The sequence below is a fragment of the Pongo abelii genome, chromosome 13, assembly GCF_028885655.2.
Source record: "Pongo abelii isolate AG06213 chromosome 13, NHGRI_mPonAbe1-v2.0_pri, whole genome shotgun sequence".
In the NCBI taxonomy this organism is placed as follows: domain Eukaryota; kingdom Metazoa; phylum Chordata; class Mammalia; order Primates; family Hominidae; genus Pongo; species Pongo abelii.
In genome coordinates, this window is record NC_071998.2 from 42,384,238 (window position 1) to 42,412,216 (window position 27,979).

At 35.7% G+C, this 27,979-nt stretch overlaps 1 protein-coding gene across 18 annotated transcripts in view; it reads right to left on the minus strand.

Moving 5' to 3' along the window:
• CCDC171 (coiled-coil domain containing 171) overlaps nt 1-27,979 on the minus strand; it is a 467,560-nt gene that overhangs the window by 205,425 nt on the left and 234,156 nt on the right. For all 18 annotated transcript variants that reach the window (XM_054519835.2, XM_054519832.2, XM_054519828.2 and 15 more), the window contains 3 exons: nt 12,425-12,651; nt 11,442-11,624; nt 5,877-6,062 (listed from right to left, as the gene is read on the minus strand). In XM_054519835.2, coding sequence (XP_054375810.2) covers nt 5,877-6,062; nt 11,442-11,624; nt 12,425-12,651 — 596 coding nt within the window. The remainder of the gene's footprint in view (nt 1-5,876; nt 6,063-11,441; nt 11,625-12,424; nt 12,652-27,979) is intronic.

Genomic DNA, 27,979 nt, shown 5'->3' on the forward strand with positions numbered 1-27,979 from the left:
AAAGCCAAAATTGACAAATGGGATCTAATTAAACTAAAAAGCTTCTGCACAGCAAAAGAAACTACCATCAGAGTGAACAGGCAACCTATAGAATGGGAGAAAATTTTTGCAATCTACTCATCTGACAAAGGGCTAATATCCAGAATCTACAAAGAACTCAAACAAATTTACAAGAAAAAAACAAACAACCCCATCAAAAAGTGGGCAAAGGATTTGAACAGACACTTCTCAAAAGAAGACATTTATGCAGCCAATAGACACATGAAAAAATGCTCATCATCACTGGCCATTAGAGAAATGCAAATCAAAACCACAATGAGATACCATTTCACACCAGTTAGAATGGCGATCATTAAAAAGTCAGGAAACAACAGGTGCTGAAGACGATGTGGAGAAACAGGAACACTTTTACACTGCTGGTGGGATTGTAAACTAGTTCAACCATTGTGGAAGACAGTGTGGCGATTCCTCAAGGATCTAGAACTAGAAATACCATTCGACCCAGCCATCCCATTACTGGGTATATACCCAAAGGATTATAAATCATGCTGCTATAAACACACATGCACACGTATGTTTACTGTGGCACTATTCACAATAGCAAAGACTTGGAACCAACCCAAATGTCCATCAAGATAGACTGGATTAAAAAAATGTGGCACATATACACCATGGAATACTATGCAGCCATAAAAAGGATGAGTTCATGTCCCTTATAGGGACATGGATGAAGCTGGAAACCATCATTCTCAGCAAACTATTGCAGGGACAAAAAACCAAACACCGCATGTTCTCATTCATAGGTGGGAACTGAACAATGAGAACACTTGGACACAGGAAGGGGAACATCACACACCAGGGCCTGTCATAGGGTGGGGGGAGGGGGGAGGAATAGCATTAGGAGATATACCTAATGTAAATGACGAGTTAATGAGTGCAGCACATCAACATGGCACATGAATACATATGTAACAACCCTGCACGTTGTGCACATGTACCCTAGAACTTAGAGTATAATTTAAAAAAGATTAATATATCTATCTATTCATGTGTCAGTTACTTCGTTGATCTTACTCTTTGTGGGCTTCTGAAGGAACTAGATTAGGCAAGCCTTTTTCCAGATAAGACTTTTGCCTTAGCTTTTGCCTAGAACAATGGAATACTATTGATTATCCCTTTCAGGTTATTAAGCAATTTCTTAATGTGGGAGCTTTAGGTTCAAGCTCCTATCTGCTGGTGGAACCCAAAGCTTAATCTCCTATTTCCAGGATTAATATTGGTATAGGTTGAGCATCCCTTATGTAAAATGCTCAGGACCAGAAGTATTTCAGATTTTGAATATTTTTGCATTTTGGAATGTTTGTATTATTTATATACTTACTGGTTGAGCATCCCAAATCTGATAATCTGAAATCCAAAATGCTCCAATGAGCATTTACTTTGAGTGTCATGTCAGTGCTCAAAAAGTTTGATTTTAGAGCATTTTGGATTTTGGATTTTCAAATTAGTGATGCTCAACCTGTATCTGCCTCCAGGACAAACTTAGCATCTACTCATGGTGTTAACTTTGATTTCCACATACTGACGTTTGACAATATTGTCATTTGTTTTATTTTTGTCCTTGGAGATTTCCTTTACGTCATAATGCGCTGCATTTATTGCAGGGAATGTCTAATCCAAGATTTAGCTGTATTAAAACAAAAGGCCATTCTGAGAATCCAGTCTAAATTATTATTTATAAAAACTATTACATATAAAGGAATGATTTAGGCTGGGCACAGTGGCTCACACCTGTAATCCCAGCACTTTGGGAGGCCAAGACAAGGGGATCGCTTGAACTCAGGAGTTTGAGACCAGGACTGGGCAACATAGGCAGTTTCCATCTCTACAAAAGAAATGTTTTTAATTAGCTGGGTGTGGCGGCATGTGCCTGTAGACTCAGCTTCTTGATAGGGTGAGGCAGGAGAATTACTTAAGCCTAGGAGGTCGTGGCCTGGGCAACAGAGTGAGGCCCTGTCTTTAACAAAAAAAAAGATATGATTTAAAACAAAATTCCCAAAATGTTAAGTGGTTGCTTTCAGATTATAAATCATAGATAACTTGTTTTTTCTTCTGTATCCATATCTTCTACTCATGATCTTATTTTGTTTTTAAAAAGAAGAAACAATACACTTTGTTTTTTAAAAGAAGTTATGCACAGGACATATTTTTAAAAAAACTATTTTTTAAAGCATTACTGAAAACACAACAGAATATTTAACAAGTATACACTTGCTTTTCAAATAGAATCTTAATTCATTCTCATAAACATCCTGTAACTTAAGTATCATTATCCTTATTTCTGCAGAAGAGGAAACTGAGGCTCAGAAGGTTAAGTAATTTGCCCAAGCAACAGAGCTGGGATTTGAATTCAGGAATACTGGTTCCAAGGCCAGTGCTTTTTCCATTGAACCATGTTGCCTCCCACAAGAGAGCATTTTCACATTACCACCTGCTAGTTCTAATTAAGAGATAGTAATTAAACAATTCTCCACTCCTGACAACAATATTTAAGCTACTGGCAATTTAAAAAAATTAACATGAACAGCTCTTTATCTGCTTAAAGATATTATACCTAAACACAAACTATAACAGAGAAAAAGACTTCAATATGACAAAGATGCTTTTCCAAAGCACAGTTCATTACATTATCTATTAATAGGACATGAAGCATAAAAATGTTAATGACCAATATGCTTATAAAAATTTTCAACTCCACTAATAATAAAAGAAATACAAATTAAAGTAACAAGGACATATCTACCAAATTGTCAAAAATGTTTTAAATAGTAATAGCCAAGTAGGGCCAAAGTTGCAATTCTCATATATCTTAGGAGAGAATGTAATCAGTAGAAACTTGCTGTAGGCCAACTGATAATATGTACATTTTTTAATGTATGTGGTTTCTGACCTAGTAATTCCTCATCTAGGAATTCATCCTGATGAAATAATCGCAGATATGTGCGTAACATTTAGATACCAGGTTGTTCATCTTGATAATTACTTATAATAGCAAAAGGAGATGGAGAAGCAGAAGAGAAAAAAAGGAAGAAGAGGAGGGAAAGGAGTGAGAGAAGGAAGAGGAGGTGGAGGAGAAGGAGGAGGAAGAAGCTGGGATAAATCTAAGTCTATAGTATTAAATTAGGTTAATAAATTATGTACAGTACATTGAAGTGATTAACAGAAGCTGCGAGTGGGGATGGGCAAATGTTAATCAAAGGGTACAAAGTTTCAGCTAGACAGAAAGAATAAATTTTGGTGATCTATTGTACAGCAAGGTGAGTACAGTTAATAATAATGTATATTTCAAAATGGTAAAAAAAAAAAAAAGTGGATTATCACCACAAAGAAATGATAAGTATGTGAAAAGATGAATGTTAGCCTGATTTGATCATTCCACAATGCATACATGTAGCAAAACATCAAAATACACCCTAAATGTATGCAATTATTTGTCAGTTAAAAAGAAAAATATATATATACATCCAAAAGAATTCAACCAGCCAGGAAATGATGATACTGTCACGCGTGTCCATATAGAAGACCACCTAAACAGGCTTTGTGTAAGCAACAAGGCTGTTTATCCACTTGGGTGCAAGTGGTCTGAGTCCGAAAAGAGAATCAGCGAAGGGAGATAGGAGAGGGGCAGCTTTGCAGGACTCGGGTAGGCAGTGGAAAGTTACAGTTGAAGGTGGTTATCTGTTGTCAGCAGGGGAGGGGTCAAAAGGTGCATGGTGGGGAGATCACGAAATCCATTGTCGTGGAGAAGAATGTCATAAGGTTGATTGATCAGTTAGGGTAGGGCAGGAACAAGTCATAATGGTGGAATGTCGTAAGGTGGGTTATCAGTTAAGGCAGGAACTGGCTGTTTCACTTCTTTTGTGATTTTTCGGCTGCTCCAGACTTCTTGGCTCCTACAGGCCATCTGGACATATATGTGCAGGTCACAGATGTTACAATGGCTGAGCTTCAGCTCAGAGGCCTGACAGATACCACTATACTTATTAGCATAGAAAGAATCCTTGACATGGTGTTTGAAGAAAGTAAGTAAAAACAATATATATAATAGTATGATTGTATTTTTATTAACCTATATTCAGTTATATTTCTATATTTTTAAAACATAAAGTCTGGAATATATATATCAAAATGTTGATGGTAGATATATCAGGTGATATGATTTGAGATTATTTTAATTTTTCTTCATCTATATTTTCTTATTTTTCCGCAATGAATATTTATTACATGCGTAAAAAAGTGAAAAAAATTCACAGTCATATCGGTTGGTAAGCAAGAATGCTCACAATCTATTACTAAGTAATACAAGTAAGTTTCAAAACAGTATATAAGTACATTCTCATTTATGTAAGAAAAATAATATGCATTAGGTTGAGCCATTTGAAATTGCTGGCATTTGTCTAGTTTTCACTTATAAAAACAGCAATTTCAAATGGTTCAATTTAATACATATATTTGGAAAAATATACTCTAAAATACTAATACCATCCTGGTCATTTTTTCCTCTTCGTAAAGGACATCTATATTTTCCTCTTTAAATTCACGTGTATTTTCCTGCTTTAGATTTCAAAATTTTCTAATTTTCCTGAAAACTAAATCCCAGTTTCAACATTTACAGGATACCCTGGGCAAGTTTACTGAAGTCTCTAAATTTAAACAAAAAAAAATCAAAATGATAATAATAGTACCTACCTCACAGAGGTAGCTTAAAATGAGTAATTCATGTAGAGACAGTAACACAGAGCCTGGCAAATGTACGCTGTCGATCAGTGGAACATATGATGTGGTGGTTAGGAAGACAGATGTGAAATCTGACTCCCTAGATATATTACTTACTAAGAAATGTGTAAGTTATGTCACCTCTCTGTATCTGTTTTCTCATTTATAAAACAGGAATAATCCCATACAGTTTGTGTGAGGAGTACCTAAGTGTTTTATAATCCAATACAGTTTGTGTGAGGAGTACATCAGTGTTTTAAAGTAGTTAGCATAGTGCCTGGTAAAACAGGAAGTTAACAATAAATTTTGGCTATTTTATCATTGATCATAATAGTATTATTAAGCTATCAGAATAAATAGATATTATTTGTATAAGTTAATACCAACTCTGTGTTGATTAATTGTATTAAGTATGATATCCTATATAGAGGCGATATCATTTTTGTTTCCCTGGATTTAGTTCCATTCCAACGTATATAATCTCACTAGTGAAAAATCCACAAGTTTTATAATCAAAAACTAGAATTCTATTATACTTTGTAGGGAACATTTAAACCCATTAATGAAATTTTCTCAGTGACAACTTTTAAATGATAGCTTCTCTTTTTCCTTTGAAATACCTTTACCACAAATATATGACAGAGAGAACAACTCTTTCTAACTAAACCTCCCTTCTCCCCAAATATGTACTTATATAAGAATCAGACCCAGACCAAAACCTTCCAGAATCCAAAAGATGTGTGAAGTTTCCAAAGTCCATTGGGTACAAAACAAGAAAAGGAAAATTCTGAAGAGAGGAAGAAATAAGGAAGATAAAAGAAACAAAAATTTATTGTTAATTTTATTGTTAATAATAATTGTTATTACTGGAAAAGATCTTCACTTTGTTTTCAACTAGCAAGTAAAGCCTACTTTCATCTTCTCGATACATGTGAATGCAGGCTTATAACTGAGGTCTCAGAAACATGTTTCATTCTATCCTCATAGAATAAAATTCTACATCTTGGGATCTATTCCTATTCAGGAGATATCATAATTCCCTCTAAGATCCACACATAGATAAAATATCCCTTTATGCAAATATCACTTTATTCTGTTACCTTAACAGCTTCTCCAAGAGTTTGGTTTTTGTCAGCTTCCTCACTGGAGTGCAATTCAAGTCTATAATTCAATTCCTGTAGTTGTTGTGCCTGTTCATTCAACAGCATTTGTGCCTGCTGTTCCCGAAGCAGAGCATTATTTAGTTCTTCACATGCACTTTCAAACTTCTCATGGGTGATCAATTTCTGTAAAAAGCGGGAGGGGGGAGAATCAGCTACAAAGCTAACTGCATTGTTGTATCATTTCATCTTCAAAAGTAAAGGAATATAATACAAACATTTCTAGGCACTTGATACATTAAAAAAATACAATTAGCTTTTCTTAATTGCATAAGTCAAGATAAAAATACTACTGTGATTTTTAAAGCACTACAGCCACACTTAGTTATTTTCAGTCAAATAAAATCTTAGAAAACTCATTTTAAATTCCATATAAATCCATGATGCTCAGTTTAAATTTTCATACATGAGCACTTTTTATAAAGATTATGACTGTGGGAATTAAAACCTTTAACAAATTCCTTGGCTTTTAAGTGATCACCTAGAAGTCTGTGTTCAGTGTGTTATTATTCAGGTCTCCCCGGTCAAATGTCTTCTCCTAGGCAGGTCTTACATGACTACACCTCTCCAACTCCCACTCACTCTATTATACCATCTTGTTTTATTTTCTTCACAGCCATTGTCATTATCTAAATTCACCTCACTTTTTTTATTGCCTGTCCACACCCTGCCACCAACCACACATATAAAGGTGTAGCATCCCCAAAGCAGGGACTTCATTTAGCTTTTCATCCAACATAGAGAAGAGTGCCTGGCACTCAGTGAGTGTTCAATATTTGTTGAATGAAATAATATTCATATATAAACATCTGCCAACAAAATCTACACCATAATACACAACATGGTTTTTACAATATCATGACTGCTTTGGAGGGCACAGTACTCTGCTCTGGAATAACTAATGACAGTTCTAGACAGGGATGGAGAATCCAAGGCAAGACAAGCTTGTATTATCTCCTGCTCAAAACATTTAAACAAATGAAACCTAGATACAACAAACAACAGAGACATCGTGAAGTATAAAAAAGAGGAAGGTTTCACAAAAGGTAGATAACTTGAGAAATATATATGGAAAACTCAAAGGAACGATTCAGGCCACTTAAATACACAAGTTACACATGTATCTATTTAAAAATTTTAACTTTCCCACTGTAAAAAAGGATGTGAGGTGGATTAATATCATTCGCCACAAATATAAAGCAGGTTGATTTGAAATTTCAAAAAATCTGGGAGGAAAAACAGGAAAAAAATCCTTCTGATTCTAAGTATCTAGTAACTATTGTAACTGAATATAGGCTTTGTCTTTTATTTTTCTGACAAGTAAGACAAAAATAGAAATGTGCATAGTCACAGTTTCCTCGTGGGCCAACAGCAAGCATGCAATTCATATAAAGAGAAAGACTTTTGCTGAAACTAAGTTTTAGGATAAATCAATTACATAGGTCCTTCTATATCATAATACATAAGCACTCAGTTTTATTTTGGCACCAGGTACCCTGCCTGCCACTTCCATGAAGCAACTGTCTTTTAAAACTCATTTCTCTTTTTAAGGGTGCATTCCTCAAAAATTTAAGAGTGCATTTCTCAACAATGAAGAAATTTTAAAAGCCAATAGTGTAGCATAAAAACAGATGTCTAATGACTTACCCATGTTAATATAAATTAATGAGAATGATCACAAGGCACACAGGAAAGTTGCCTCATTTTCAGAGAGTCACCCAGTAAAAGGTATATCTAATATGTCACTGATACTTGTATAGTGCTGGGATTATACAGAACACTCAACTTTTTAGTCGCTGTTTAACAGCTGCCGAACTCTCCACATTGTGCTATTACAACCAAACCCTCAGCTTTCAAAACATCAAATCTGACAGTCTCCTCTCAGCACTCCAGTTCTATTTCTATTTATTAACATCCCCCTATGCGCTGGGTCTCGTGAACATATATTTTTGTACCTCTTCTATCTTTAATGTGTTGTTTTAAATTACCACTCCTTGCCATGAGACCATTCTGTCCTTTTCAATCTACTTGACCATCAAGTGAATAAAGATCTTTCCATCAACATCCCCACCATTTTGCAGGACTTCCTTGTCTTAACAGAACGTGTGTTCCCTTCACAATCCTCCAAAATTTCCCCTTTACCTAAAAACTCAGGTAATTTTAGCCTCTCTTGTCCATCCATCCCTCCCAGAGACTGGCTCGATTCTGTTTATTCCTCTGTAAAGTAAATAAAATCAAGCAAGTATATCAATGCAGAATAAGAAAGAGATGGTGTGTGAAAGCAAGTGTAAGGAGCTAATAAACAAAGATCACGAGACTGGGGAAGTTAGCTGTTAAAGAACGACTGTCAGTAGATGGACACAGTATTCCAAAACCATTAAAGTACTAAATAGCTTTTGGTGAGCAGGATGTTTCCCTTCATAATTTTAGACCAACTATAAAGAAGCTATTTTATTCTCTCCAATACACTTTTTCTGAAATGAGTGAGAGACAAATGGTTGCAGGCACTCTCTCCAATTTTCTTAGAGGAAAATAGCATCTTTTCTTCATCTATTATGTTTTTAATATAACAACCCTTTATTAACACACCTAGGTATCAACATTAACCACTGTAATGAAGTGGATAAAAGCATGAGATTTAGAGCCACATGAACCAAGTTCAAAGTCTGTCATTTCCATTAATAACTATATGACTCCAGGCAAGTTACTTAGTTTCTATCTGCTCCAAAATCCCCATCTGTAAATTAGAAATAATAATAGCATGTGAGCTAATTATAAGGACCAAATGAGTCAACGCCTGTAACGTGCTTAGGGTCAGTGTCTGATACATGGTCAACATGATCACTAAATGTTAGAAATCGTCACGTACTTCATAACTTATAATTATAGGACAATATCTAAAAATCAAGTACTGGCCAGGTGTGGTGGCTCACATCTGTAATCCCAGCGTTTTGGCAGGCTGAGGTAGGCAGATAACCTGAGGTCAGGAGTTTGAGATCAGCCTGGCCAACATGGTGAAACCCTGTCTCTACTAAAAATACAAAAAATTAGCTGAGCGTGATGGTGGGCGCCTGTAACGCCAACTCCTGCTGAGGCAGGAGAATTCCTTGAACCTGGGAGGCGGAGGCTGTGGTGAGCTGAGATTGCACCTCTGCACTCCAGCCTGGGTGACAGAGAGAGACTCCATCTCAAAAAATAAGGTAAAATAAAGTAAAAATTAAGTACCTCTTCCCTCAATTATTATCCTATTTTTATTTCTACACTTCAGAGGAAGCAATTCACACTAAGCACTTCCTCAAACATACTCTTAATTACTGCAAGCCAGTTATTCAAAGCCCTTACAAGAGGATTCTGTCACCTTCCACTAACCTTCCCTCAAACTCTAATCTTCTCTCTAGATTCTGGAAATTAAGTCCTGACTACTTCTAAACTAATCAAAGATGCAAACTTGTTTTCTTAATACTTAACTATGGACTAGGAAATCAAATTGTGTAGAATATTTAGAATTCTTCGTATATATTCCAGGGAGCAACATATGTAAGGAATTTTCCAATTTTTACAAAAGCCATTATTATCTAAATCTAAATACAGTTGACTATACTCTAAATCTCAAAAATTGCATAAATGACTGTCTGTGTCCATTGTGGTAGACTATCTCAATATCCCAAATTCAACTATTTCTATGATACAGAAGCAAATCAAACAGAAGGAGAGACATTCTTTCAAAGAATTCGTTTTTAAAAGTATAAACATCTCTTTATTATTTAAGTAAAATGGCAAAAAATGGAAAAAAATCACATATCTAAGAAAAGGGAAATACTCAAATTTTGATACATTCATATGACACACTAGTATTCATTTAACTAAAATGAAATTAATAATTAAATGACAGAGGAAAATGATTACAGTACTTTAAGTGCATACATGTATACATATATTTATATAAGTCAGGATGCAAACTGTACATACAAAATTATTCCAAACTACAACTGTGCATAAAGGCATGCACAGGCACATATATACACAAGAAATGTGGAGAACAAAATGCATCCACATTTCAACAGTGATTGGTTCTGGGTGGTAAGATTAAAATGATTTTAACTTTCCTCATTTTTAAAATAAATATAATTTTTTTTTGTAGAGATGGGGTCTCACTATGTTGCCCAGGTTGGTCTTGAATTCCTGGCCTCTAGTAACCTTCCTACCTTGGCTTCCCAAAGCACTGGGATTATGGGCATGAGCCACCATACCCAGTCTAAACTTTCTTCTTAATACTTTCTTCTATTTTTACTTACGGTTGTCATGTATAACTTTTATAATTAGAAAAAAAAAGTTGAAGCAGCTCAACTCTTAAATATTCCTTCTCTGAGCAAAAAACTAAGAGAAGGAAAAATTATGGTGTCTTTAGACATTTACTGAAAAGAAACCTATGGCTTAAGAGTAATTCATGATTACTTGACCTGCCTAATTCATAGGAACTCTTTGCCCTTTGAAGGTGTATCTACTTGAAATAATAATTAACACTAGCACAATTACATTATCATAGGATTAATAACTAAACTACTACACCTGCTGATGCCTCTGTTACTGCAAATGTTAAAACTGTAAATTCCAAATTAATCAAAAGATAAAAGCACATTTAAACTGAAGTTATAGTAGCTGTTTTAAGTTGTATAGTCTTGAAGTTTCAGGGTAATCTTTTAACTCTATGTTCTCATATCCACATTAAAAACAGCAATGTTAATAACTATCCCAACTGCAAACAGAATATGTGGATGTCTGCATTATATTGTGCTTCACACAGTTAGACATTTTGTTCTTGATCTAATGGTATTTGGCATACGGCCTTGCTCTTTCAGCTATTTTCTGCTTTTTAAAATAATACATATAAGTCATTGATGGACGTTAGATAAATTGAACATTTCTTTGGAAAAGCAATTTGAGTTCATACGAAATAATCTAATTTACTCAAAATATTCAATATAAGAAGGGAAGAGGCCAGGTGCAGTAGCTCACACCTATAATCCCAGCACTTTGGGAGGCTGAGGTGGGCAGATCAGCTGAGGTCAGGAGTTCGAGAACACCCCGGCCAACATGGAGAAATTCCATCTCTACTAAAAATACAAAAATTAGCCAGGCATGGTGGCAGCCACCTGTAATCCCAGCTGCTTGGGAGGCTGAGGCAGGAGAATCACTTGAACCCGGGAGGCACAGGTTGCAGTGAGCTGAGATTGCACCACTGCACTCCAGCCTGGGCAACAGAGTGAGACTCCATCTCAAAAAAAAAGAAGAGAGGAAATCTCTCTCCCCACTCCCCTGCCTGCCACCAACATCAGCAATTAGAGGCATTTTACACGGGAAGTTTTCTGAAGAAAAAGAAATGTTATTAATAGGGTTTTGAATTATTTGAAAAACCAAACATAACAAAAGTTAAGGAAAAAAGGATATAGAGATAAAGAAATATATATCACCAAAGCAACAGTTTCTTAAATGATATATACTTACAGACTGCTTAAATTCATTTAATTGCATTTGCAGACCCTGGGCTTTGTCAAGCTCCTTTTTCATTTCATTCACACTTCGTTTGAATTCTGTGACCTCTAAGCGTAGTGAGCGGCGCTCCACTTCTGCAGCATGCAGTCTTTGTGTAAATCCAAATATTTGCTTCTGCAACGATGCTGTGCTTTTCTGTTGTTAAACAAGAGCAATTTTATAAACAGTAACTACAGATTTACTAACAATAGCAATAACCATTTTACTAAATTAAATGTAACTTAGATTATCCAAAAACCAGTGCTAGCTATTACAGAAACATAGAGGTGAAAACTTTATTTTTTATGTGACTAATAATTTGGTTTATGAAAAAAAATCTGGAGAAAAGAAATAACCTAGATAGCTAAAAATGAAATTGACAGCTGTTTAGGTCTCATACAATTCTGTTGCAGTGCATTTATAGAGAACATTAAATTTATAGCACTAATGTCATGCCTTTTTTTTTTTTTTTTTTGAGACAGTCTCACTCTGTAGGCCAGGCTGGAGTAGAGTGGCACAATCTCGTCTCACTACAACCTCCACCTCCCAAGTTCAAGCGATTCTCATGCCTCAACCTCCTGAGTAGCTGGGATTAGAGGCATGAGGCAGCCACCACCACCCCCGGCTCATTTTTGTATTTTTGGTAGAGGCGGGGTTTCACCATGTTGGCCAGGCTGTTCTTAAACTCCTGACCTCAGGTGATCCACCTGCCTTGGCCTCCCAAAGTACTGGGATTACAGGCATCAGCCACCACGCCTGGCCAGTGATTTTTGCATTTTGATATTTTGGACACTTATTTGGAAGTACTTTTATTTACTGTATTAAAATTTTACATGAACTATAAAGAAAATCCAGATAGATTCATGTACAACTAATAATTTAAACTACAAATTAGGCTAATTCAAAATTAAACCTACAGGTTCTTAGGTTACTAATAAATGAAAGTGTATACATACCATAATGGGCACATGGCCACGCAAACCATATTTCAGGGCCAGTGTGTTTACTTTATGAAGTCCATGGGCCAGCCTTTGAACCAGGGAATCTTTTTCTACATATGTAATACTCCTGCTACTGTGCAGAGGTATACATTCCATTACCAGACTAATTTTATCCATGAGTTTTGCAAAAGAATTCTTGGCTGCACCTATGAGTAAATGTCCACAAATTCTGGAATTTGGATCTTCAAAGAAAAAGAAAAAAAGGCACAAAAATGTGAATTGTCTCTTGTTCATTTCACAACACTGCTAATCACATAAGGAAAATATTTTTTAATTATATAATTCCCATTCACCTGCAGTAATTCATTCAAAAAGTTCCTTCTCACATTATTTTCACTATAAAAAAAGGAATTCAGAGAATAGCTCACCTACTAAAGAATATATCAAAAAAAATCTGCATGTATTTACAGTACGCCATTCACATGGAATAGCATGACACTAAAAATTCATCACTCTTTTCTTTGTTTTAAAACCTCACATAAATCCATTTTCTATTTACAACTACCAAAGCTTGTTACCTTCATGATATACTATTTATATTCTCAGACCAGAAAATATAATTTGCCTTATTCCGAGGCAATTAAAATTTTACAACTACAATTACTTATTTCCCCACAGGATTTTGGTAATCATCCTTCTCATATAATGGACTTAAGGTCCCAGCATATCCAACATGGCCTGCTTACTGCTAGATTCATCAGGTCTGTAATTAATAATTGTGTTTAATGTTGATAAATAAAATTGTCAGTGCTCTTTCTACTAATTGGTATTCCAGATAATGGTTAATAGGTTTATTTATGCCTTAATAAAGCCATGTAATTTAGTTTTCCCTCTGCTAGGTAGGTCTTAATCTGTCATTACTTGTCTTATGATACTATCCATGTAAAATGACAAGCACAGAAAGATTATTCAAATTCATAGTATAACATTCTACATTTTTAAGAGCCTCTGCTGTTGGTGTTAATTTAAATCTTGTCTTTACATCATAAGCACAAAAAGCAAATTTAGCTAGTCTTACCAAATTAAAAATGTGTTATCCTTATAAGAATACATATAATTCAACACTGAAGAGCAACATTGACTGAGACGGTAATCAACCAATGGTTTTCTATGGCATAAAGTACTGTCTCATGGAGACATTGTTATAAAATTTGAGCTTCATTCTACTTATTTTATTCCTCAATGTTTAAAGGACAGACAAATTTTAAAATCTATGTAGCAGTCGGAATTTGAAAATGATCTTGCTTAGGAGTTATACATAAATTGGAAATAAAGTGAATAAAAGCATAATATCCTCCAGGTAAAATTTATTTCTATCAGTTATTGATGCATCAACTTCTAGGAATATAAATATACGATAATATAAGTTTAATTCTATATGCCACTCATTATAAACATACTCTGTGACAGTTCCATGGAAAAAAGACAAAGTATAATGAAAATACACAGTCCTTTTGTTAACAATCATATTCCTTAAATAAATAATGGATGAAAAAGAATTAAGTAGCTTTATATGGCAATCAACATATAATACAGAACGCTGAGTTAAAGGAATTTACTAAAGTACTATATGAATTAAATAGGCCACTGCTGAATGAAAGAACAGTAAAATTTATTTTGTCTATAATATTCAATTTAATACACCATTTCAATACCTAATATATATATGTATTCCCTGTTTCTCCAACTACCTTGCAATTATTTAGCTGTGTCTTTTTTCATCTTAATGAACTCTTTTTATCTTCACTGTGCCAGCCCAGCATACATGGGTATTTTTTACATGTTTGTTAAATTATATTTCTTTTTATTTCCATAGCTACTGCAACAATGCTGAACACAAGAATACCAAGAGAAATTAATGTTAACTCTTATATGTCAAAGGTTCTTGTTTTTAAATAAACAATATAAAAGTTCATTATTTTAGGAAATTTCAGGATACAAAAAAATTTTTCACAGATAAAGAGCCTTTAAAAGCACAAATTAATTGTAATTAAATTTTAATAAATAGGCCGGTCACAGTGGCTCACGCCTGTAATCCCAGCACTTTGGGAAGCTGAGGCGTGCAGATCACGAGGTCAGGAGATCAAGACCATCCTGGCTAAAACGGTGAAACCCCGTCTCTACTAAAAATACAAAAAATTAGCCGGGCATGGTGGCACGTGCCTGTAATCCTAGCTACTCAGGAGGCTGAGGCAGGAGAATCGCTTGAACTCGGGAGGGCAACAGAGCGAGACTGTCTTAAAAAAGGAATAAATAAATAAACAAACAAATAAGGTTTTTTACTTTGTCACAGAAATGTTTGTGTAGACACTGACTGATCTGAAGGGTGATACTAAATGACAATATAATTCTGCAATGCATTCTTCTAAATTTTTAAGAAGTGAAAGTCATATGCTCTAAGTTCCTAACTGCTGACTCTCAATGAATTACAGTAAGAGCACTAAATAATGTATGCTATAATAAGAAGTGTTTTTATAATACAGGTCACATTATACAGTACAGAGGGCAATTTTTTTTTTTATTTCAATAGGTTTTGGAGGAACAGGTGGTGTTTGGTTACATGAATAAATATTTTAGTGGTGATTTCCGAAATTCTGCTGCACCCATCACCCAAGCAGTGTACACTGTACCCAATATGTCGTCTTTTATCCCTCGTCACCCCTCACCCTTTCCCCTGAGTCCCCAAAGTACAATGTGTCATTCTTATGCCTTTGCATCCTCATAGCTTAGCTCCCACACATGAGTGAGAACATACCATGTTTGGTTTTCCATTCCTGAGTTACTTCACTTAGAATAATGGTCTCCAATTCAATACAGGTTGCTACAAACGCCATTATTTCGTTCCTTTTTGTGGCTGAGTAGTATTCCATGGTATATAGATACCAATTTTCTTTATCCACTTGTTGATTGATGGGCATCTGAGCTGGTTCCACACTTTTGCAATTGCAAATTGTGCTGCTATCAACATGCGTGTGCAAGTATCTTTTTTGTATAACGACATCTTTTCCTCTGAGTAGATACCTAGTATTGAGATTGCTGGATCAAACTGTAGATTTACTTTTAGTTCTTTAATGAATCTCCACACTGTTTTCCATAGTGGTTGTACTAGTTTACATTCCCATAAACAGTGTAAAGTGTTCCCTTTTCACTGCATCCATGCCAACATCTATTTTTTTTTTTTTTTTATTATGGCCATTCTTGCAGGAGTGAGGCGGTATGGCATCATGGTTTTGATTTACATTTCCCGATCTTAGCGATGTTGAGCACTTTTCCATGTGCTTATTGGCTATTTGTATATCTTTTGAGAATTGTCTATTCATGTCCTTAGCCTACTTTCTGATGACTTTTTTTTTCTTTTTTTTTTTTTTTTTAGACAGCATCTTGCTCTGTCACCCAGGCTAGAGTACAATGATGAGATTTCGGCTCACTGCAACCTATGCCACCCGGGTTCAAGTGATTCTCTCACTTCAGCCTCCCAAGTAGCTGGGGTTACAGGTGCCCACCACCACACCCAGCTAATTTTTATATTTTTAGTAGAGACAGGGTTTCACCACGTTGACTAGACTGGTCTTGAAATCCTGACCTCAAGTGATCCACCCACCTCAGCCTCCCAAAGTGCTGGGATTACAGGCATGAGCCACCACACCTGGCCTAATCAGATTGTTTTGTTCTTGCTGACTTGTTTGAGTTCTTTGTAGATTCTGGATATTAGTCCTTTGTCAGATGTAGAGATTGTGAAGATTTTTCCCCCACTCTGTGGGTTGTCTATTAACTCTGCTGCTTATTTCTTTGACTGTGCAGAAGCTTTTTAGTTTAATTATGCCCCCTCTATTTATCTTTGTTTTTGTTGCATTTCTTTTGGGTCAGAGTGCAATTAATTCTATATTAAATAAATGAAAAAAACAAAAAAAAATCCTCTAGTGATACAGTTGTAAAATTATTTATATAATAATACAGAAATAAGAGGAAAAAAATAAAGTCACTGAAGTTCCTCATGTGTACTTGTCTAGACTGTTGTAAATGTTTGGCTTGCTACATTTAACAAATTCTTATGTTAAATACATTAGTTAATCACTTTCTTCCTATTTAATAAAATGTGTCTTTAATGAAAGCAGCGAACCCTATATTCTGAAATTACTTTTTCCAAAAGAAGGGGAAAAAATGTACATCTAGGGCTAAAATCTTCAAAACAAATTCATAAAGAATTGTTTCGACCTGTAGTTCTAAATCTGTGGGCTGCAGATCTTGATGAGGTGGGGAAGGAAGGACATTGCAAAGTTATTGCAAGAGTTCCACTACTTTTAGCTGCAGTACTGCAGTAACCATTGTGCATTTTGATCTTTATTTAGCCCTAACAAAATATATGCGTGAATAATAATGATATTGTGAGTAATAAAATTAAAAGTCCCTTGAAAACATTACATAAATCAACTGCTACTCAAAATACATCTATTATGTGGAAGAGAGAGCAATCTACAACATTTTTTCTTATTAAAATGAAGTCCTCATACTCAAAGATTGAGAAATATTCCTTTAACCAAAAAAGGTAATAATTAGTAATGTTTAAAATAATGTTAGTAATGAGTATAATAGTAGCAAAAATAATTAATAATATTGTAATAATGAGTAATGTTAATAATAATGTTAATAATATTAATAATGAGTATTGTTAACTAAATTTAATTCCACCTCAGTTCTACACACTTGGTAACATTTTGTCAACCCTGACATCTCCATTTCCCTTGCCATATTCCCATTTCTTGTTCTTAGTATTTCTCCAATTTATTCCATTTTCTCTGTAGTCATGGCCATATCTAAGACACAGTCTTCTCTAGTCTTCCCCTTCTTCAATCCATTCTCCACATAGTAGATAGAATAACTCGTAACGCACAACTAGGATCTCATCACACTGCCTGCTTTTATGCCTCAATGACTTTCTTCTAATCTAAGAATGGATTTTAAACTCCTTAAAACATGGCTCAAAAGTCCTACACATCTGGTCCCTACTACTTTCAGAGGAACATCTTTCACTATTTATATGCAACTTTCTTTATATGCAACTCCTTTTAAGTGACCCCAGTATATCACAATCTTAAAGCATTCCCTCTGAGTAAAAATTATGCTTGTGTTCCAAACTGCTAATAATTTGAGAAACGTGAATGTGGACATCATTTTTCAAACTTGGGAGGCAAACATTATAGTAAGATGTTTGCTTCAAAGCAATGTTTTATCTAAAAATCACTGGGCAAAACAGCCCAGAAAACTACAAAAAAAAAAAGTAGTAAGCGAATTTGTCTTATTGTAAAACACACAGATATACACTCATGAAAAACGCAGTATGATACTGGTACTAGAAGAGAGGTGGAAACTAATGGAGTAAACTGGAAATACAGGAAATAGATCGATCCACGAACTTAAACAATAATTTAACGTGTTATAAATGGCATATCTTAATCAGGGAAAAGATGGATTACAGAATTTAAAAATACTGGTGTAGGCCAGGCATGGTGAATTATGCCTGTAATCCCTGCACTTTGGGAGGCCAAGGCTGGCAGATCACTTGAGGCCAGGAGTTGGACACCAGCCTGGCCAACACAGAGAAACCCCGTCACTACTAAAAATACAAAAAATTAGCTGAATGTGGTGGCACGTGCCTGTAATCCCAGCTACTCGGGAGGCTGAGGCACAATAATCACTTGAACCCGGGAGGCAGAGGTTGCAGTGAACTGAGACTGGCCACAGCACTCTAGCCTGGGCAAGAGAGAGACTCTGCCCCCCCGCCCCCCGAAAAAAGCTACCTGGTCATCTGGCTGCAAAAATAGTTTAATCATTTATTCACTATTTACAGGAAAAATAATTCCAGATAAACTCAAGATTTAATGTATCTAAAGTATTCTACTAAAATATGAGCAATACTACCTTGAGGTAAGACTAGCCTTTCTCAGTAACTTACCATAACAAAAAACAGAAATAAATGATTAATAATTTTTAAACTACATTAAAATATCACAAGCAAAATTAAAACACAAGCTGCAAAATTATTTGCACTATGATAGTGTTAATATACATGATACACAAGGAGTTTTTATAATTCCATAAGACACACACACCCCCAAATATGATCACAGTATGATCATTTGTAGAATATGAATGGGCTTATAACAAATGAAAAGATGTGCAACCTAACTACCAATCAAAGAATACAAATAAGTAATAATATAATGTCTTTTGCCTTTTACATTGATAAAGGTCAAAGAGATTATCAAAATTTTGCATGCCAAAGGTATTATGAGAAAACCAGAATGGTCAACACTGTTCATGAAAGAACAATGTAAAGAATACTGATAGTACTTTCTAAATGTAAAATATACAATCCCCTTTCTTATTAATTTAGCCCAAGAAATAACTGCACAAGTATAAAATGATTTTATAAACAAGCATATTAACTATAGTATGGCTGATTACAATATTGCTTAAAATGGCGAAAAAAATAAGAAAAAATAAATACCCATCAAAAGAAAATTTGCTGAGTAAATTACAGTAGATATATACAGTGCAACTAGTATGTAACTAAATACAATTAATGATATAGATTTATTTTATTGATATTAAAAGATATTCATTATCCATTGAGTGGGGGTAAAAATAATTACAATGAAGCATGATTATATGATTCCCTCATGTAAAACTGTGTGTGTCTGATTATATTTGTACACATGTATGGGATACTGGTAGAGATCATCAAAATGTTAAGAATGGTTGGAGGTGACCCTTTGAGTGATTTTTACTTTCTGTGCAGGTTTCTGTATTGTGTGAAGGTTTTACGCTGGGCATAAGCATTTTCACAGAAATAACAAAACTATTTTTAAAAGCACCATGCACTACCTTACTCATTCATTCATTAAACAGCTAGCTATAGAATAGCTCATATGTATAAGGGAACTGTGTTGGACAATGGAGAGAGGGGATGTGTAACACTGATTAAGAATCAATAATTCCCATTTATATTGTATTATTTATTATTATACAAATGCCCCCAAATAAGAATATCCAGAAACATATTCTGATTTAGACAAATGATACTTCTGTTATCATTTTAGACAAATGATTCATTTGTACTGCAGACACCTTTGGCAGTCTGGTGGAACCTATGGCTCCCCTTCTCAGAATAATCATTTTAAATCCATAAATCAAGAGATGTGGGATTACAAAGGAAACTAATTTTTCTGTAATACAGTTTTCAAAATATTTTAAGTTTGATTATTAATCCATTAAGTACAAGACAGTACATTTAAAATATAGATAAAGATAGTTTTTTAGAAGACATAACATAGTGAAAGTTTTTGCATAAACCAAATAAGAACATTGAACTTTTTGGGCGGTCTTCAACAAGGCATCACACGTCATGTTGGACATCAAGTTTTTTTTATATATTTAAAAGTGATAAAAGTCCTGATTCACAAATATAGTATTTACTGCTACAAATATAATTAAAGCTTCGATAGTTCATTTTACAACATAGTGGAGGGCTTCTCACAAAAAATACCAGAATTCTCCAAGGCTTTTAAATCCAAAATCTAGTGTGGTAAGTTTTTTGTCCTAAAGTCAATGAGTTCATCTTTGGCTAGGTCAACATATTCAATGCAATTTGTATTGGAAAGGAAAGAACTATGAATCCATGGTTCAAATTTTATGCTATTTAGATAGAAGTAACTTCAGTAACTCTTTTTAAAGAGTTCTGAAGTCTTTCCAAGGGCTTAAGGCTGCTATTTCAAAGAAAATAACAGAGAATTTTGTATTTAGAGAATACTGAAAAGCCACATAAACAAAGAGTACACAGAACCTCACTTTGATGGATGAACAACTAAATGCAGAGTTGTCCTTTCACTTGGCCAGCTGCACTGCACCAGCATCCGTTGGTACGGGGGAGACTATGATTACTTGCCATGTAAGTGATGACTCTCATGATTACTGATTAGTTAAGATGAGCATAAACTACATGTGAGATAGCTGCAGTAACTGTATTACAATATAAAAATATCTGTTAGTACCAAAGTCACTATATTTGTATTAGTACCAAAGTCACTATGCTGCTAATATTATCATGGTCTATCGTTAACATTCATAATTGAAGGAACTGTCAAAATTCTGTTAGCAGATAGTGAAACAAGATGTAATTTTTTTCTCATTCAAGCCCACAGACCCCAGCTCTCCTGAATTCTTGCCGGCTCAAGTTCCCCCGGCTCTCCTGAATTCTACCCATGGACCCTTTTGAGAAGAGGTCTATGAACCCCTGGTTAAGAGATCCCTTATCTAAGGAATATACTACCCAATCATAAATCTATATTCTTGACCCTCTCTCTCTGTCAGCTTAAATTAACAAGAAAGCTACATACCTGGACTACTTCAGTCAGAGAATGACAATATAATATTATGCTCTCAGTTTTACTGACAAGAAAAAACTTCTGCATCTTCTATGAAATTGCATTTAAAGACAGAAACTGCAATGTTATTCAATATTTCTAATATGATAATCCATGTAACAAATTCCTTTTAAAGTTTAGTGACAGGAAAAGTTACTTCTCATATGTTTGGAGACATAAGAGAGCATCTCACTTCTGAAGAATAATAAGCAGTTCCATTTGCTTAAATTGCAGGTTTATTATGGACAGCACTGGGAGGTGAGACTGTACAAATAGATGAGAATCTGGTCATGAAGGGTGTTGTTTATCTAGCTAAAGTGTTAATTCATGCAATAAGAAACAAGGAACAATATTGCTGCTGATACTGAGGACAAAGATATGTGACAGATCAAGCACTGCTTACATGCATTAACCGATTTAACCATCATTATAACCCCATGAAATGATATCATTATTATAACAATTTAAAATAATAAGTGAGGGGGAAAGAATAATTAAAATAATGTATCTATAGAATGACCCCATTACACTGAAATATCCAAAAAACAACTTGATATAAATACTAATTAAATACTAATATTCTCTAATAAGGAGATTACATGAGGTTTAAATTTACTTCCTTATATACTTTTATATGTTTTATAATATTCTACAAGATACTGATGCTACTTCTTTATTATTTCAATAACCCTCATCCAAATGATCACTTTGCTAAATGAAGGAATGCTGGGAGACAGGGAGAAAGGGTGGGTCAGTCTAAGAGTGGAATCATGGATACCCACTAGCAGGTTAGTAACACATGTAAAAAATGAGCTAAGACCACAGCAATGGGGCTGGGATAAAAAAAAAAAATAACCCAATAAGAAATGTAGAATATGGAGAATAAGAGTAAGAATAAAAGTATGTTACAGTGACTGCCAGGTTTCTATTTTAGATACTATTTGGCAGATGGTCATGTCAATTACAAAGACAGTTTTCAGAAGGAAGTTTTGGGCCTAAGAAAATGGGTAAAAATTTGAATATGCTGAATTTTAGGGGTTTTTTTTAGGAAACTCATAGGAAGCTAAGTATACAAGCTTTCAGTTCAGGAATGAGGTCTAGGTTACACATAATATTTGGGAGCCATCAGCACATAGACGGTAAATAAAGCCCTGGCTATACATGGGACTGCTCGGGACAACAAGGAATAAAAACATAGCTAAGTGGCTGGGCGCAGTGGCTCACCCCTAGAATGCTAGCACTTTGGGAGACCAAGGTGGGTGCACTGCCTAAGCTCAGGAGTTCAAGACCAGCCTGGGCAACATGGAGAAACCCCTTCTCTACTAAAAATAAAAAAAAAATTTTAATGGCTAAGAAAAGACCCATAGTCAAAGTCCTACTCCAAGAAGGGAAGGGAAGGGGAGGGGAGGGGAGGGGAGGGGAAGGGGAAGCGGAAGCGGAAGGGGAAGGGGAAGGGGAAGCGGAAGGGGAAGGGGAAGGGCAAGAAAGGACAGGAAGGAAGGGAGGGAGGGAGGGAGGGAAAGAAAAGAAAAGAGAAAAGAAAAAGAGCCCATGGGGCACACACACACTGAACAGAAAGGCCCAAGGACATGAAAGGAGGAGAAACAGGAGTAATATCATGGACATCAAAAGAATCTGGAAGAAGGAAGTGATCAGCAATGTCAAATACCAGAGGCAGGACAGTGGTCTTTAACTGTCCTCACTAACGTATTCTGTAATTTTTTTTAACTATGTATGCTGTGGTAGGAAGAATAATGACCTCACTGAAGATGTCCACATCCTAATCCCTGGAACCTGTGACTGTGTTACGTTACACAGCAAGAGAGAATTAAGGGTGTAGATGGAATGAAGTTTGCTAATCAGTGGACTTTAAAATAAAAAGATTATCTTGGATTATTCAAGTAGACCCAACATAATTACAAGAGTCCTTTAAAGTGGTACACAGAAGAGGAGGTCAGAGTCAGAGAGAGATTTGCAGATGCGATGCTGCTGGCTTTGAAGATGGAATAAAGGGCTATAAACTAAGGAAAGCAGATGGCTTCTAAAAGCTGCAAAAAGAATCAGATTCACCCTTACAGCCTCCAGAAGGAATACAGCCCTGCCAACACCTTGATTTTGGTCCAATAAGACCTATTTCAGACATCTGATCTCCAGAAATATCTGACAATAAATTCGTGTGGTCTTTAGCCACAGATTGTGACAATTTGTTAGCCCAATAATAGGAACCTGATATGTATGCCCTCCCATATTTTTAAGTTGACATCTAAAAAACCTTTCATCATGTATTTTTAACCAGTTATAAAACATATCATTCCTGGTATGCTGTAAATTTTGGCATTTTTTTAAAAAACTGACACATCCCTCCTTTAAATATAACCAGTAGAGACCAGGTGCAGTGGCTCACACCTGTAATCCTAGTACTTTGTGAGGCCAAGGCAAAAGGATTGCTTGAGGCTGGGAGTTTGAGACTACTCTGGACAACATAGTAAGACTCCCATCTCTACAAAAAACAAACCTTAGAAATCAGCTGAGTGTGGTAGCACACATCTGTAGTCCTAGATATTCGGGAGGCTCAGGCAGGAGGATCCCTTGGGCCTGGGAATTTGAAGCTGCAGTGAGCTATGATTACACCACTGTACTCCAGCCTGGGTGACAGAGACAGAGAGCCCTTATCTCAAAAAATATAAAATAAAATAAAAATAAATGTAACCAAGAGAATCTAAATGTCAGGAAGAGTTGGCCCTTACCATAATACCTTTTTAAAATACATGAACAAGTTCTTCCTTAACAATCAGAAATTCTGCCTCATTTGTTTTCCCCAATATCTCATATTTCCATTGCCCTTCTGCTACTTAATTTATTGCAATATGGAACTTACTATCCTATCATAATTTTCTAAAATAAAAAGTATATATATATAAAAATAAAAATTAAAATTGAAGCCAAGCATGGTGGTATACACCTATAATCCCAGCTACACAGGAGGCTGAGGCAGGAGGATCTCTTGAGCCCAGGAGTTTGAGGTCACCTTATTTTCAAGCTAACAAATTTCAGGAACGTTGGCAAAAAACACAAGACTCCTGGGTGAGAGAAAAGGGGCTTTAACACTCATGGCACAGGAAACATATGCACTACATGGCACAGGAGCTTCATATGCACTACAGTTCCTCTTTCTCCCCAAGTCCCATGGAGGTGACATAGAGTGACCTAGGCTAATGCTGTGCATGTAATGGGTTTGTGTCATAGCTGAGGAATCCAGAACTTAGGAAGCCCAAATCTTTTATAATAGGCTGAAAACAAACCTGCCCGATCTTTTCCCCAAGGGAAACATTATTTTCATTATACTGGAAAGTAAACAAACGTGTCCTCCGCTCTGGAGGGAGGTACTGTCTTTATTTTCCAAGGCTGCTTGCTACATAAACTTCCCTGAAAAAATAGCTAATAAATAAATAAATAAGAAAGCTGTCAGTGCCTCTGCTCACAAAATATGCAAAAACACAAGACCTATGGAGAATTTTCTCCCAACAACTATAACTATACTCTTGCATATACTTTCAAGTTCCTTGCTGCTCTTTCTTTCCATTGTATTTACCTGGCAAACTCCCACCCTGATTAAATAAAAACCTCCTATGCCCTGACACCCAAGCAGCTGATCATCTGATGAACTTAATCTCCCACTCACCTGAATGACTATTTCTCACTTTCTCCGCTTCTCCAATAACTAGTATCTTCTCACCTTCCTCCATCTCAATTGATAGTCTTGCTTATTTCACTAAATAGTAGCAAGCAGAAAATAATTTTTACATACATCTACTACCAAATCTACCAACCTACCTGCATCTGTACCCATATACTCTGCCTTCCCTCCTGTTACAATGCCTGAACTGTTTGTGCCAACCTTCCTCCCCACTTTTGTGCATTGGATCCCATCCCTTTCATCAACTCAGAGACTTTACATCTGCCAATTCTGCCTTCCCTCATGTATCAAGATTTTTTTTCTTTCATTCATTTAATCATTCCCCTTACCACACAAACACATTGAATTACCTCTCATCTTAAAACAAAAACTTCCCTTGACCCCTAAATATTGCTCCTGCTCCAACCCAATGTACCTGCCTGCCTTTCATAAAAACTGTCTGTAACACAACTCACTTTCTCTTTAACAGACTGCAGTCGGACTTTGTCTCAACTACTCCATCAAAACAGTCCCTTCAAGGTCATCAGTAATCTCCATCTTGCCAAATTTGGAGTCATTCCTCAATCCTCATCATATTCACCTTAGCAGCAGCATTCCAAATGATTAATTACACTCCTACTTGTAAAACACTTTATTTGGCTTAAAGGTTACCATCAGGGTTCACCAACTAGCTCAATGGCTATTCTTCAGAATCCGTTGCTATATCCTTCTCATTTCCTAACCTTTAAATGTTGAAAGGTCCACAAATCCTCAGAGCTCTTCTAGCTATACTCACTCCCCAAAGCAGTTATGTCCCACCCCAGCCAAAATCTGGGTGGAATGCAGGTTTCACTATTTTTAAAAAGCTCCACAGGTAATTCTAATGTACAACCAGGGTTAAAATCACTACCTTACATGACTTCATCCAACAGCATGACTTTAAATAACATTTATACTGACAGCACTTACAATTTTATCTGTCTTGACATTTTTCTCAAATTCAGATATCCAGCCACCTACTTGACACTTACGAGTCTAATATATTTCTCAGACGTAACATGTCAAAAAAAACTCTTCATTTTCTCTTCCTACTTGTTCCTTCTCTAATCTCCCCATTTCAGTAACTCTTGCTTCAATTTACCATTTGCCCAAGACAAACGCCTTGAAGCCATTCTTGATTCCTATCTTTCTTTCACACCTCACATTCAACATACATCAGCAAACCCTATCAGCTCTATCTTCAAAATATTTCCAGACTCTAGCCAATAACCAAGTCCAATGATGTTATACTATTCCAAGCTACCATTGTTCCTCATCTTAGAACACTGCACTCTTACTACCTACACCTTTAACTACTGATAGAAGTCAGAGATAATCCTTTAAAAGGTTAAATCAGCATTCTTCCACTCAAAACTTTCCGATGGTATCCCATCTCAATCTGAATAAAATCTAAAGTTCTTACCATAGTTTACAAGGATTTGCATAATGTGGGTGCAGGTGTTATCCCTGCCCTTGCTATCTCTCTGACATCATCTTCCACCTTTCTGCCACTATTGACTCTGGTTCAGCCACTTGGGCCTCCTTGCCATTCCTAAAAATATCAAGCACACTCCTTTGTTAGGGTTTCTGCACTTCAATTTCCTCTGCTTAGAATGTCCTTTCCCCAACTACCACCGTTTCCCCTCAGATACTTGCATGGCTCATTTCTTCAAGCAAAACACAGGCTTACAACCCAAGAATTCCAAGCCTTTGAGTACCTACTCAAAGGAAATAAAAACATATTTCCTTTGAGACATGTATATGAATATTCACATCAGATTTATTCATAATACTCTAAAGTAGAAACAACTCTAATGCCCATCAATAAGTTAATGAATGAACAAATTTTGGTATAACCATAGAATGAAATATTACTCAGCAATGAAAAAGAACAAACTACAGTCACAGGTAATACAAGTGAATATCAAAAACATTATGCTAAGTAGATGAATCCAGATATATAAGAATATATATTGTATGGGTAGTAAGAAATTTGGCCTCACCTATGGAGAAGTATGGCCATTTTCCCAGCTCCTGGGAGATAACCTCTAAAACCTCGGCATTTCTGGAGTGATTAGAGTGTGTTTTGTATTCGTGGTGGCCCCGGACCACACCTGATAGTTTGTAACGATATGACTCATGTTGAGCATCTGATAGTTTATGCTAACTCTGGATAAGGGCTGGCCGTGCCTGAAACACCAACCATATGATTAGCAAGTTGGGGCTTTGAGTCATATGATATCACCCCAATCTTCAAGAGGAAAAGAACTAAATATTAAGGTCAACAATGTGGAGCGTGATCCATTCAATCATGCTTATCTAATAAAGCTTCAATTAAGAACTCTGGACATCAAGGCTCCAGTGAGCTTCCTGGGTTGGTCATACTCCATGCATATTATCATACATCAATACTGGGAAGGTAACACATCCTGAGGACAACAGAAGCTTCGCATTTGGAGCCATCCCAGACTTCACCCTATATGTCTCTTCCTTTGGCTGATTCTAATTTGTTTCCTTCTGTTATAATAAAACTGTAATCCTAAATATAACAGTTTCCTGAGTTCTATGAGTTGTTCTAGAAAACTGTCTCACCTGAAGGAATCCATGTGGACCCCGAATTTGTAGCCAGCTAGCCTGAAGTGAGGGTGGCCCTGGGGACCCCTGAATTTGTGGTGTCAGAAGTGAGGACAGCCTTTGGGAACTGTTCCCTCCACCTGTGCAGTTCAGCTACACTCCTTTGCACTGTATGACTCCATTTTTATAAAATTTATGAAATTCTTGAACAGGAAAAACTAAAGGGACAGAGAAGACACCAGTGGTTGCCTTAGACCAGGTAGGAGCAGGGGTGACTGACTCCAAAACAGGTGAAAAGAATGTGCTATACATTTTCTTGTATACTTTCTAGTGTATACATTTTTCACAACTAGTCAAATTTTACAGTTAAATAAGCACATTTTATTGCATGTAAATTATATCACAATACATTTGGCTTAAAAGAAAAAGTCCTATGTCTGATATTACTGAGAATGTTGTTCATTTTATCACTTGATATCCCTTTTTATTAAGAGCTGCAGAACAGTTTCCTATCTACTCTTAGCCCAAGGAACATTTGTATTTTTTCCTAAATTGTGATTTTTCTTTAATAACATAATTGGCAACTGAATCCTCAGACCAAAATGTGAACACAAGTGTGTAGGCCATCATAGTTGACTTTTTCAATGTCATTCCTGGCTTGAATTTGCTCCTTTTTCTGCTTAGGTTTTAACGAATATTATGTTATATTTTGCAAATACCTATAAGCTGCCATATTTTTTCTGGAAAAGGAGGTAAAAAATTTTTCTAAATATATCTGTAATATTTTAGTACAGATTT